The following is a 14,936-nucleotide window of genomic DNA, read 5'->3' on the forward strand; positions in this document are numbered from 1 at the left end:
TGTTTATGCATGAGGCCTGGAACACGAAGAAAGGCTAGGAAAGAAAATAGTACAGGAAAACAAAAGAATCAGTTCTTGTTTTTAGTCAGGGAAAAAACTACTTCAGCTATCATTTAAATGTTCCAAGAGTCATGGGTCTCTAAACCACATGTGTCAAACACAAGGCCCGCGGGCCAAATCCGTCCCGCCAGGCCTTGCAAAGTGGCCCGCACCGCGCTGTCATCACTGCACTCCGCTGCGTTCCCATCACAATGACAGTTTATGACTGTTCAGTAAACCATTCGGCCCGCGATTTAGGCTGGATTTTAGATTTTGGCCCCTTCTCTGATTGAGTTCGACACCCCTACTCTAAACAGTCATTCCGGCTCATGAAGAGGAGAAGGATTCTGGAAAGATGTCAAAAGAACATATTCTTAAGAAAATACCTGAAAAAATATTAGGTGAGAACAAAATACCTCTAAGGCACGTGACAGAGAGGTAAAAGTGGAGGCAATGAGTTATCCTGGCTGGTGTGCACTATATACCAGTAAAGGTCCCATTTGCAGTAACACCAGCAACCACACTTTCCAAAGTTTCTCACACAAGAAATCCTTCATAGCAAGCCACTAGCAGCTATTTTTTAAATTCAAAGTCTTAGCAAAACTTTTTTTCTTTATTTCATCAACCACATGTAAAATACATGTCTAACCCTGTTTTTCCATTAGAAATGTATTTAAATTCTTTCTTAGCATACTAAAGGCCAGGTGCACAAATTCATGCACAGGTAGGGTCTGACATTGCCATTCCCCATGGGGGGTGATCAGGCCAGGCTGGTGGGGAGGAGGAGCCATGGCTGGGGGCAGGGGCTGCCCTCCAATTGTTGGCTGGCCACAGTGTGCATCACAGTGACTGGTTATTCCAGTCATTCTGGTCATTCCAGCGTTCTGGTCAGTTGGCTTTTATATATAGAGATATATCCCAGGCATCCTAGCATATACAAAGATGAGGAAGACACTCTCTATACCATCACTTAGTTACAATTTAAGAGAGAAAAAGATACACTGAAAAAAAGTTCCATATAAAATGAGAAAGAGCCAAAACCAGTTTGGCGCAGTGGATAGAGTGTTGGCTTGCAGACTGAAAGGTTCCGGGTTCAATTCTGATCAAGGGCATGTACGTTGGTTGTGGGAACATCCCCAGTAGGGGGTGTGCAAGAGGCAGCTGATCGATGTCTCTCTCTCATTGATGTTTCTAACTCTCTATCCATCTCTCTTCCTCTATGTAAAAAATCAATAAAGTAAATTTTTTTTAAAAAAATGAGAAAAAAGAATAAAAGCATGAACAAAATAAAATGAAGAAAGCACAGAAGTGGAAGCACTGACATTGCCTGGAGAAATCAGCAGTGTTTCAAGGGAGGTGATATGTGAGCAACATTTTAAAGGATAAACAAAAATCTATCAGGTCAAAAAAGGCAGAAAAGACATCAGAGGCAGAAGGGGTCATATGAACAAAGACATGAAAGCATAAAATATATTTGCAGGACAAGTGGACTTTCAATGTGGCTAAAGCCCTGGTACAAGAAGTGTAGTAGTGAGTGCAGGAAATGAGACTTTAGAAGTGAGGAGAGCCTTACTATGAAGGCCTAGTATGCTACCTAAGCTAAAAAGCTTGGGAAACAATCTGAAATATTTAAAAGATGAGTGCCATGATCAGATTTGTGAATTAAGGGAAGTAAAATTTATATGAAGTCTTATAGAGCTCAGGATAAAGAAGGCATTCAATTATTAGTATGAGTGTTCTACAATACTAGAATATATACATAACAATAGCAAAAACAGATTCACCTTATGTCTTTGATAGTTGCTCGTTTAAGGGGATCAACCTGCAGCATATGCATCAGGAGAGTGGCGACAGAACGATTGAGGTATTCTGGGATATAAAAAACACCCCCTCGGATCTTCTTAAATAATGTAGGCACATGCTCATCATCAAATGGAAGGGTGCCACAGAGAAGAGCATATAGAATAACACCACAGCTCCAGATGTCAACCTCAGGACCTGCATACAATCTAAGAAAAGAGATGACAATACAAACCTGAAGTACAAGTGTCGCTTTCTCACCTATAGGTACCCTGCCTCTACAGCCCTACACATAGTATGGACTCAGTAAATATTGCTTTCAAGGTCTTTACTGAAGTCCATGGCCACTCTTCAACACTCACCACCCATGGAAAATAATTAATTAGTCTAACCAATTACTATTCAAGTTTCCCAAAAGAAAATAGTATTTTTTTTTTTGGCACAAACTTATTTCACTGAACTTATTAATCGACTCATTAAAAAATATAAAACTTTCTATGTTTTCTTTTTTAATAGAAACAACAAAGAAGATGACTATAAACTTGGGGAGAAAAAAACCCCACAATACTATATAATGTATAGGCTAAATCTTTTTACCATGAATCTATTACAAGAAAGAAAATGTGTACGTAACAGAATCTCATTCCTGGCACACCTATTTTAAAGAATATTGTACGTGAGACAGTAAAGTGCCTAACTAGTTCTGTGGCAATGTCTCTGACAGTATTTGTCCTGCATCACATTATCTTGAGTACCCAATGTCTTTCTTTCTAACCACTTGCCAGCTTATGAGACTAAGATTAGCTTTGCTCCAGAAAAACTATACCTAGGTTTTTTCTCTCACCTGTATACAGTATTAAAATTCCCCTGCTAGCACATTACCAAACTCAAACCTGGGTCTGAGGTAACAAAGTAAATCTCTACAATTCCAATTTAAAAAGGAATATAATCTGCCCTACCTGGTTTGGTTCAGTGGGTAGAATGTCAGCCTGCAGACCAAAGGGTACCGGGTTTGATTCTGGTCAAGGGCACATACCTTGATTGGCTCCTCCCTGGCCCAGGCCATGGTCAAGGCAGGTGCAGGAGGCAACCAATCAATGTGTTTCTCTCACATCGATACTTCTCTTTTTCCTTTCTATTCCACTCTCTCTAAAAAATCAATGGAAAAATATCCTTGGGTGAGGATAATTGGTTTCAATAAAAAATTGCTATCTATTATTATCACTGTTGGCTGTACTGTCCAAAATCCTATACCTACTATCTTTGTAATATACCTTTTCTAGTTTTTCTCTCATAGAATTCTGTTAACTCTTACAATCAGATGGTCTCTGTAGGACTTAAGTTTACAACTGCAATCTATATAAACATTTTAAAATGTACCAATGAGCCAAGACTGGTTAGAGCGTCAGCCTGCGGACTGAAAGGTCCCAGGTTCGATTCCGGTCAAGGGCATGTACTTTGGTTGCGGGCACATCCCCAGTAGGGGGTGTGCAAGAGGCAGCTGGTCGATGTTTCTCTCTCATCGATGTTTCTAACTCTCTATCCCTCTCAATTCCTCTCTGTGTAAAATCAATAAAATATATATTTAAATAAATAAATAAATAAATAAATAAAATGTACCAATGAGAAAATTATGTAATTACAAAATCTCCACTTGTGCACTTGAATTCATAAAATGACATACTGCCCACCCAAAAGCTCATTCTTCCAAAAATAAAATATAAAAATACTCTATATACTTTTAAAAAAGGATATGTAAAATATCATTAAAGGATCATGTCTGATAAGTAAATAATACACTAGCTTAAATTTAGCAAATGCTTACTCTATTTGCACTTTTCTAAAATGAAAAAAAGAAATCAACATTTATTTCAGTCATTTTTAATGGAAAACCTCTTTAAAGATATTTATATCAAAATTTAATGTTTAAAATATTGCTTAGTATAACTGTTCTATCTTCAACAATGAAAAAATTAAAGGGACAATTTGTTTCTACTGTGTTAAAAATCTAATCTTGTGAAGAGACTGTACTATAATTAAACGTTATCAGAATAAACAAAAGATTATAAAAAGCTTATTCTTCGCTGATATATCATTACCTGCCTGAGATTACTTCAGGTGCTGCATAATTTGGAGATCCACAACTAGTTCGCAGAAATTCACCATCTGACATCATATTAGATAATCCTGAAAGTAAGAGTAATGTTTACCTGGTGCTAGATATTTCTAAAAGTAGAGATAGGTGCATGAGGAAAATGTCAAGTCTTTAATGCCCATACATTTTTTTTTAATTATTATAAAAAGGAATGGAAAGCATTTGTTATGGAGACCATTTCAGAGTGCTGTTACACTATTACAAAAAAGCTAAAACATCACACATATGATTGGAATAAAATTCCTTTTGTAAATAAAAATATTGATTCACTTTATAAATATAAGGTTATTCTAAAACTATATGGACTTTTCCAAACATAAAATTACCATCATATTATTTACCCACTTCTACAGTTGAAAGAATAAAATAGAGACTAAGCTTTCAAAAGCCTTTTTTTTTTTTTAATCTCTAGGTAGAAATCAGACCATCTCAGTTGAATAAAGATTAATGTTCCAAAAGTTTTTAATCTGGAAAAAATTCAATTAAAAGTAGAAAAAAAAATAATCAATTGAACCAAATATCTAGTTTAACTATAGTACTAAATGAATTTTGTGATTTAGAGAAGGAAGGGAAATAAGGAGACTAGTTTCCTGGGTTTTAGATTAAAGACAAGCTACTGACAACATTTTTAAAACAAGCAGTGCTGACCTCTGGCACCCTTCCATCTCTCTTTCTATAATCTCTTACTTCCTAACCCTTTTCCCAAAAACATCCTGCACTTTAGCTTTTCCTTGCTCCTGACAAAAACTCCTCTTATTTTGTCAAGTGGTAGATGTTATGGAGACCCACTGGCACTGCCCTCCTTGATTCATAGAACTATAAAGCTCCGGAACTGCATGCAAACTTCCATGTGCCTCCAGGTAAGTGTATTCATCAAAGTGTCCCTATTTTCAAAGGAGCTTGTGACCCCCCCCCGCCCCCCCGCAGCCACACACACACATAAAACACTTCAGGTTCCTTAGGATGAAATGCAGATTGAATATTTTACCTTGATCCTACCCTTCTAACGTCTCTAAAAGTATCTGCTGCACAGAAATCAGGAGGGTGAGTACATGAGTGGAGTGGTGAGGGGCAATGGGGGAATAAGGACACATATGTAATACATTAATCAATAAAGTAAAAAAAAGTTTTTAATAAAATAAATAAATTTTTAAAAAGTATCTGCTGCATTTTAAAAATTTTATTTATTTTTACATATTGAATTTATTGGGGGTGACACTGGTTAATAAAATTATATAGGTTTCAGGTATACAATTTGATAAATCATCTGTATATTGTATGGTGTGTTCACCACCCCAAGTCTTTCTTTCACCATTTCTCCCCTCTTTACCCTCTTCTACTTCCCCCCACTCCTCTTTCTTTCTGGTAATCACCATATTGTTGTCTGTGTCTATGAGGTTGTGTTTTTTTCTGCATTTTTTTTAAAAGCATGTTTAAATAAACAGACCAAGCTACTGTGGAGGCTGTACAACTAATCCCTTTTCATAGCACAGGGCTTTACAATGTTGAAATTGAAAGTTCCTAGGTCTTTAAGAATTGTTACTGACATTTCTGAACAACCCTGGAGTCACATACCAAAATCAGCTATCTTGGCATTCATGTGTGCATCCAACAGCACATTCTCTGGTTTCAGGTCTCGGTGCACAACCATATGCCTATGACAGTAATCCACCGCAGACAGGATCTGCTGAAAGAGCCGCCTGGCTTCCATTTCTTCAACCTATCAATGTTAAAGAAATATCTGGGACATCTACACAGCAAGAGTTTCAGTTTCATACTCAGCCTAAATATAACATTAGGTTCTGTTGGAATATTCAACATATCAGACAAAGAAACCAAAAACTTGCATTAACTCTCAACATGTCAATCAACAGGTTTTTCTTTGATACTATGGAGTAATATTTCATTTTCAAGCTATGCAGTAATATTTCATTTTCAAGTAATATTACTCAATCTGCACAAGTTATGGGGAATCAGCAAGTAAAACAATCTAAACTGAACTTATGTGAAAGTGCTAAGGCAGAAAATAACTGACGCTTCAACATGATGTATGGAAGAGATTTTTCATTTTGAAAAGCATAGGCATCATGTTGGCAATTAAATGGTACTTATTTCCTAAAATCCATATTTCAAAAGGTGTACTTTTTAAGAAAGAATATATGTCTAATAGTCTCTATGCTTAGTTGAGCATTATTACAAAAGTAACCCAACTTTAAAAAATATCTTTGTGGTTTGCTATTTCCCACTATTGCCCTCTTTTTTAACTTAGGAATTTATTGCACTGCATAGTGTTACTCACCCGTCCATGTTTACAGATGTAGTCAAATAATTCACCACCGGACACATATTCCATTACCATAAAAAAATCTGTTGGAGTGCTGATTACCTGGTATCTTTTTGTAAATTAAAAAAAAAAAAAGTTAATAAAAAATATTACTTTAACCAAAAATCAACCTGTACATCTATTCTTGCTACAATTTTATATTCCAATGTTTTATAATATTTTAAGATGGCAACAGATTTACAATGTTATCAAAATAATCAAAGAACTATAAACATAGAGCTTAACAAAATTCAACTAAATTTCAAGGCCTATGGACTTTCTTCCAGGTCCTCCCTTTCATGTTTACAAAATATTTAAAATCCTTTAATCTGCAACAACTGAGTTAAGCATGAATTTTTCCACTTAAACAAAAATATATTTATAGTCTATAGAAATCAGGTATCATAAGCAAAAAGTATTCTTGGAAAGGTTAAATGACACCACAGGGATAAAATCAACAAAATCCAGAAAATGGACAGATGACCCTTTATTCAACATTAAAAGAGAAAGAGAAAGCTATAGATTAAAAATAACTCAAGAGACATATTGACTAATTACCCTGTATACACTTCTTTTGATTCTGATTCAAACAAACCAACTTTAAAAGTCATTTATGAAACAATCAATAAAGTCTGAACACTAGCTGAATAGCTGTTGATATTAGCTTTTTAGGTATTATAATAAATCGTGTTTAAGTTATAAAAGTAAAAAAGGCTTTATGTCCCAGAGTAAATAAATACTAAAGAAATTGAAGGTTAAAAACATAATATTTGGGATTTGCTCAAAATAATTTAGGATGGGAGAAGTGGGAAGAAGCAGATAAAACACTACACTAACAACTGCTGAAGCTGAATAAGAGATACATGAGGCTTCAACACTTTACTTTGTATACTTTAAAATTTTTCCGTAATAAATTTTAAATAGATGTATGCATTTGTGCATGAAACTTTATTATTTATTTATTGGCACTCAATGCTGAGCACATTTTAAAAAATAATAAAAAACCTTAGATCTATTTGACAAAATAAATTTTTTTCCTGAAAACTACAACTCTCACCACCCACTACCCACACAATTTTACAAAAGTGAAAGCAAGTAAAATATAACATTGACGTTTTAACTGATGGTACATTTAACACATTTAATATAAAGAAACAATTGTTCTACTTTTTAAAGAGGTTTGCTTTGTTTGTGAAGGATTATCTATAATCTGGTTAATCATGAGCAACATCTAATTTACAATGAGTTACTACTTAAGGCTACTAAGTATAATGGTATAGTTTTTGCAAGGCTTAAAGGCCCCCAATGGAAAGCATAAGCAGGAGCTGAAAAGAGGCTCAGATGCCACCCTTTAAGCAGGACACCTTGACACAGGATGTGGCGGAAGCAGGGAAACCTTATATCAATAGTAATTAGTCCACACAAATGGAGCACCTTTTATTAAAGTGGTTCTGGTTACTATTCCCTGTTAAAGAGGGAGGGGAAATGGCCAGGAAGTTGATGATCTAACTACATACTATACATTTTAAGAAAGGACACATCATATATATACACTTGGAAAAAGTAAAATATTAAAGCTATAGTATTAAAAATGACAGGTTTTTACAATAAATATTTCATCTTTGGGATAAAAAATTACAAAGTATCTCACTTTATATAAAATAAACTAGTATGACTGAGGAATGATGTTGAGACTATTTCAAATGAGCTATGGAAAGGAAATTTCACCAAGAATTCGAGAAGCCATCCTATAGCAGTAAAAGCCAAGTCATGAAAGTCATCCTAGCAAGCACCAAACTCTAGTTGAATAAAACAAATAATATAGAGCAGAAGCATCTATTATATAACTTTGCTGTAGGTCAGTGTTTCCCAAAGTGTGGTAAGCATACCCCTAGGGGTACAGGAAGAGTTTGGTGGGGATATGCACTGCACAGTGCTTATCTGTGCCTAATTCTATGTTCTCATGAGTACGAGGGGTACTCAGCGTTACGAAAATTATAGAAGGGGTACACATATGTCAAAAGTTTGGGAAACACTGTGGCTAATCTGATTTATTAACATAATTCTCAATCACTGTTCTGTTCTGTAAATATTTGGGGCATAAAAGAAAAGAAGGCATATCATTCTAATACATTTAACTGCTAATTCCTCCAACTATATCACAAGATCTTTAATAGATACTTTTGGATTTAACTATTTCATGAAACCTCTAACTCTACAGCAGTCACTTTCCACACCAAAGGCCAATCTAGAGCAACAGAAACCACAGCTATCATTATTGAGCACTTCCTGTGTGCCAGACTAATGGCCACACTTAAAGTTTACTGAGTACCTACCATAAGTTGAATAAAATAAAGACTAAAAGAAGCAGACAGGCAAAAGCATCTATACTAAATTAAAAAGTACTGATCTTTCAATCAGTTAAAGTTTCTCTAACAACTATGGAGGAAAGAAAAACACGGACAAAAATTAATCCAACAAATTCTAGTTCATGGAAAAGTTTGAAGTTTCCTTTCAATCTTGTTTACTCCTCTGAATTTTCTCCAAGTGATTATTCCCCTTACCCCCAATTGAGTTAATGGAGAAACTTTATTCTTGGCATTTAGTTTTCAAACTTTCTTCCTAATTCTAGAGGCCCCTTCGGTAACAAGGAAACTATTCTTGGCAGCTAGTCGAAAACTACACAAAACAAAACAAAAACTACAAAAAGGATCAGGTCTCTCTCCTTGTTTACATCACTAACATTATTAGAGGTTAACTCAATAACATGTTCTGTAGCAAGAATATATGAGAGTGCTTTTTTTCTCTTTTAATTCATATCCATAATTAAGAGGCAATATAGCTGAATGGATTAATAAGCTCAAGGCAAGAAGCCAGAAGCTTTAAATTTCAAATTCAACTCTGCCAATTCTGAGAACAATCTATAACACCTGCAACAAAACAAAATACCAAACAATTAAATAACTCTAAATAGAATAAGATAGTCAAACCAATATTAAATACTTATAAATAATTACAGAAACTGAGGTAAGAAAACACTGGAAGATATGCCAGCAAAAATAAATCCTCGTGACCACTGCAACTGCTTACTGACAAAATCTGAAACTAGCACTCATACCCTAAAAAGGCAAAATTTCCTGGGGGTCTTTCAGGGCTGTTGGCTTCTAAGTCACACGGTCAAGAAATAAGACAAATACAGAGATTGCTCTCCTTTCTCCACTCTCACTTTGGCAAGTGATACTTTTAGTTTGGCTTCCTAGCTCTTTCCTCTAATAGAAAGTAGCTACTCAGCAAGGAAGAACGAAGAGATATCAGTAACTAAAATAAAGTCATTATTAACATAGAGTCAAAAGTACAAATGAACTACTTCAGTTAGCTGAAAACCACCCAGAATCATGAAAGAGAACTGGAATCAGCTCATAGGTTGCCAACTCCTGCTTTGGGCCAGTGCACATTAAACACTAAGCATTATACCATTTAATCCTCAAATAACACCATGAGGTATCCCATTTTAAAGTTAAGAAAACTAACAGTGGGAGAGCTAAGTCACTGGGCTCACAGGTTGTATTTTAATTCTTAGGATAATCTTTAAAATCCTGTATATACATATTCTGGATCACCTAGAATATAGGTCCTGGAGGATAACCTTATAATCAAGTACTGCATGTAATTTCAGGGGCCTCATTTCTTGTTTATATTTATGATCGAGTGAGTGCCAAGTGAAAATCAAATAACACTGAAGCTTACTGTTGAACTGAAGTTTCCACGGTAGTGGTTGGGAACTGTCAGCAGCATGCTCATACTGTTGGTGAGATGCACTGAATGAGCCCCCATCACTGAATATAGCTCGTTATAGTAAAGACTAAATGCATGTAGTGTCAGAGAGATTTTAAGATGGGTCTAGTTAATTTTTCAATTATTTATCTTTCAATGTAATGAATTAGCTTATTTATTAATCTGTAATATATGATTATTTTTTAAGTTTGTAATGTGTCTTATGTCCCCCCCCAAAAAAATTCACGTGCTTCCCCAAAGAGCTTTATTATCAATAATTAAAATAGTATTGTTGTTTTGCAAATAATATATGGGTGGATAACCTTTAACAGTTACTTCCTACCTTTTCCAAAAAGAAAATACCCAGATACATTCATAAAAATTGACTAGTAAAAATTACACAATGAATCTAGAAATACCAAAGTACTAAAAGAATTTCAAAAAGAATACTAGAAATGAGTCAATTTACAAGGCTACACTCAATTCTTGAAAACAGTACCAATTTTGAAACAATAATTTTTAATTCTAAACCAAAGTATGCAAAAAAACAAAAAAATAATAGAGCTTAAATAAATTAATACTTGCTCAATATAAATATGAAGTGTTTTTATAAAAGATTAAAGACAACTATTTATAAATTCATAAATAGTATCTCAAGACAGTTTCTCTTTTGTTTAATTGGGTACAAAAATACTTAGTTTAAAAAGTACTTACAGTTTGATAATATGAGGATGACGAAAAAGTTTTAGATTTTGAATTTCCCGCTTTATTTTTCCAACAACATCTAAACTGCGAATCTTCTGTCTATTTAGGATTTTAACTGCCACTTTATGACCTGTCAACTGATGTTCTCCAACTAAAAATAAAGAAAAAAACCTGCTGATCATACAGTCATATATTATACCATTTTATATCATGTACTGCAAAGAACAGATGTTTTCCTTTATCACTTTCATCTCTACTAGACATGTCAATTTCAGGGACTTTCTACTCTATTCAACTAAGATAACCAAAACTAGAGGCCCGGTGCATGGATTTGTGCACCAGCAGGGTCCCTGGGCCTGGCCTGTGGGGATAGGGCCAAAACTGGCTCTCCAACATCCCCCGAGGGGTCCTGGATTAGAAGAGGGCAGTTCCTGAGTGAAGCACACCAGAATCAGGCTCCATCCTCTCTGGTTCCAGGTGCATCATCCAAGAACTGCAGTTGCCAAATCACTGCAGCTCAGCAGCTCCTATGTTGAGCATCTTCCCCCTGGTGGTCAGTGCATGTCATAGCTACTGATAGAAGCATCTGCCCCCTGGTGTTCACTGCACGTCATAGCTACTGGTCAGACGGTCAGGTGGTCACTTAGGCTTTTATATTTATAGATGGTTTGAGGTTGCCTGGGTTGTTTATTCTTAACCTTTGGAAACTTTATAATATGCAAATATTTGCCTAGGTGGCTTAACAAATATCTGTCTCCTCAAATCTTGATAGCATCAGTAAAAGTAACCAGTGCTTCAATCTCCTCATCTGTACAACAGGGAAGAAGAGTTTAATTATTCCATTCCTATTTGATAATTAAAATTACTGTTTACTTGAGAGTATATGTGGTCTTTCCAGATCAAAGAAGTAAGACCAAGGACTCTTAACAACCAAATGTATGGGTGTCTTGTTTTTTAAGGCCAGATGCTTAAAATGAAAAACGAGGAAACCAAAAAGTGAATGACTGCACTCAAAAAATAATAAAATACTAAAGACTTAGTACTTTGTCAACAAATTTGATAAAGTTGCAGGACACAAAGTCAATTTACAGTTGCATTTCTAGATGTTAATAATAAACTATCAGAAGGAGAAATTAAGAAAAAAATCCCATTCACAACTGCATCAAAAATAAAATACTTAAGAATAAATTTAATCAAGGAGAAGAAAGAGCTATACATTGAAAGCTATAAAACATTGGTAAAAAATGAAAACAACAAATAAATGGAAAGATTAATATTGTGAAAATACCCAATGGAACCTGCAGATTTAATGCAATCCTTATCAGTGGCATTTTTCACAAAAATAGAAGGGAAAAAAGCCTAAAATTTGTATGGAACCATAAAAGACCCTGAATAGTCAAAGCAATCTTGAGAAAGAAGAACAAGATTGGAAGAATTTTACTTCCTGATTTCAAACAATATTATAAATATAGTAATCAAAACAGTTTGGTACTGCATAAAAATAGCCACATAAATCAATGAAATAGAAACCCCAGAAGTAAACCCATGCATATATAGTATTTAATTTATGACAAAGGAGTAAAAACAATACCGTAGGGAAAGGACAGTCTTTTCAACACATTATGCTGTGAAAACTGGACAGCTACACACAAAAGAATTAAAGTAGACCCTCATCAAACACATTACACAAAAACCAACTCAAAATAGATTAAAATCTTAAATTTAAGACCCAAAACTATAAAAGGACTAGAAGAAAATAGAGGGGATAAACTTCTTGACATTAGTCTTAGCAATGTTTTGTGTGGTGTTTTTTTTAATTTGATAACAAAAGCAAAGGCAACAAAAGCAAAAATAAACAAGTGGGAATAAATTACAGAACCACACAGCAAATGAACCACACAATAAAAAGACAACCCACCTAATGAATGTGAGAAAGTGTCAGCAAATCACATATCTGATAAGGGGCTACAAATTCACACAGATCAATAGCAAAACATACAAATTCCATTAAAAAATGAGCAAAGAAACTGAATAAACATTTTTCCTTAGAAGACATACAAATGGTCAACATATACATGAAAAGGTGCTCAACATCACTAACCATTATGGAAATGCAACTAAAAACCACAGTGATATTACCTCAGATCTGTTCAAATAGCTATCATCAGAAAGACATTTCAAAGATGTGGCAAAAAGGGAAGCCTCATACACTATTGGTGGGGGTGTAAACTGGTAGAGCCAGTGTGAAAAAAATAGAATGGAAGTTCCTAAAAAATTAAAAACAGATGTAACTAACATATGATCCAACAATCCTACTCCTGGGTGCCTATTGAAAAGAAATGAAAACAGGATATATATAAAAAAAAAAATGTGCACTCCCATATTCATTGTAGCATTATTCACAATGTCCAAAATATGGGTACTATCCAAGTGTCCTGTCCATCAGGAACAAATGAATAAAAATGATGAGGTATGTACATATACAATGGATAATTATTTAGTCATAAGAAAGAAGGAAATCCTGTTTGCAACAATATAGATGGACCTTGAGGGCATAATACCTAGTGAGATAAGCCAGAAAACAGACAAATATCACATGTTATCACTTATATGTGGAATCTAAAAAAAAAAAGTTGAACTTAAAGAGTCAAAAAGTAGTTGCCAAGGGATCTGGGATGGGGAAATATGGAAAATTTGGTAAAAACACAAAAACTGTCAGCTATAAGATAAATAAAATCTGTAGATCTAATGTAAAACATGGTGAATACAATTGATAAAACTGTATTATATAATTAAAATTTGCTAAGAGAGAACTAAAATGCTCTCACAAAAATATGTATATAAATATGTGAGGTGATGGGTGTGTTAATTAACTAGTTGGAAGGATCCTTTCACGATGTATGCATATATCAACTAATCATAATGTACATTTTAAATATCTTATTATTTTATCAATTATACCTAAAAAAAAAAACCAAAAAAAACCTAAAATTAAAAAAAATATTAAGGTATTACTTTGTCTATGGCCCTTGAGGAAATAAGTGATTCACTTACCTTTATACCTAAAGAAATTTTCCCCCATGACACCATGTAAAAGAAACAGTTAAGTACACTGATAAGCTAACTGGATATCTATTTTTTATTTTTTATTTTTTTAATTGATTTTGTACAGAGAGGAAGGGAGAGAGATAGAATTAGAAACATCGATGAGAGAGAGTCATCGATCAGCTGCCTCTTGCACACTCCCTACTGGGGATATGCCCGCAACCAAGGTACATGCCCTTGACCGGAATCGTCCCCAAGCCGACGCTCTATCCATTGAGCCAAACCGGTTTCAGCTAACTGGATATCTAATGTCAAATATCAAGTGGATTAAGACTATTACCTCATTTTGCTGAACTATACTAGCCTCTATTGCTTTATAACTTATGTGACTTAGTACATAGCTATAATTAAATCCATATAGTTGTCTCATCTCATAATCACATTCCACCTGACACCCAACGAATATTCCTAAAAATCTTGTAATATAGAAGTAATAAAACTAAGACTTTCTTCTATGTGTATTACAGCCATTAACTTTTCTAGGATATTAAATTAAATAAAAAGCTTGCATTTATCAAAGATTTACTCACATTTATTTATTCAATCTAAAAACATTTTACTGAGCACCTGGACTGTGTTGATCAAAGACATGAAAAGAGAGGTTTACTGTGTGTGTGTGTGTGTGTGTGTGTGTGTGTGTGTGTGTTTGGTGAGGGGAACATAAGCAATACAGAAGCTAAAATAAGTTTTGTATGGTGTTATATCTGTCTGAAGACTGTCAGGGATACCTTATTTGTGAAGGGAGCACACAGATAAGAACAAACATTAAAAAACACCAAAATGCAACTTTGCAAAGTTGCTGTTGTACAGAGTGTGGAATGCAAATGTAAATGTGCAGTAAACCAGATTCAGGGCCAACAGTGCCCAGCAAAAACATAACCCACTGCCAAAGGTGGAATCTTGGCCCCTCGAGGAATTGGACTCACTCCTTTCTGATTCCTAGCACTCTGGGACCCTTCAGGGGATGTTGGGGAGCCTGTTTTGGCTTCATCCCCAGGCCAAGGATTGGCACCACTCCAAGTGGAACCAGCCAGG

General features: G+C 34.8%; 1 protein-coding gene across 5 annotated transcripts in view; it reads right to left on the reverse strand.

The window, feature by feature from the left end:
- Positions 1 to 14,936, reverse strand: part of PRKAA2 (protein kinase AMP-activated catalytic subunit alpha 2) — a 45,078-nt gene that overhangs the window by 12,432 nt on the left and 17,710 nt on the right. For all 5 annotated transcript variants that reach the window (XR_004989111.2, XR_004989112.2, XM_036444628.2 and 2 more), the window contains exons 2-6: positions 10,806 to 10,947; positions 6,294 to 6,387; positions 5,570 to 5,714; positions 3,939 to 4,026; positions 1,824 to 2,048 (exon numbers count right to left, since the gene is read on the reverse strand). Coding sequence is in view for 3 of the 5 variants with exons in the window: in XM_036444628.2 (XP_036300521.1) it covers positions 1,824 to 2,048; positions 3,939 to 4,026; positions 5,570 to 5,714; positions 6,294 to 6,387; positions 10,806 to 10,947 (694 nt within the window). In the remaining 2 variants the exon portion in view is untranslated. The remainder of the gene's footprint in view (positions 1 to 1,823; positions 2,049 to 3,938; positions 4,027 to 5,569; positions 5,715 to 6,293; positions 6,388 to 10,805; positions 10,948 to 14,936) is intronic.

The sequence above is a fragment of the Pipistrellus kuhlii genome, unplaced genomic scaffold (assembly GCF_014108245.1).
Source record: "Pipistrellus kuhlii isolate mPipKuh1 unplaced genomic scaffold, mPipKuh1.p scaffold_m20_p_2, whole genome shotgun sequence".
NCBI classification, from domain to species: Eukaryota; Metazoa; Chordata; class Mammalia; order Chiroptera; family Vespertilionidae; genus Pipistrellus; species Pipistrellus kuhlii.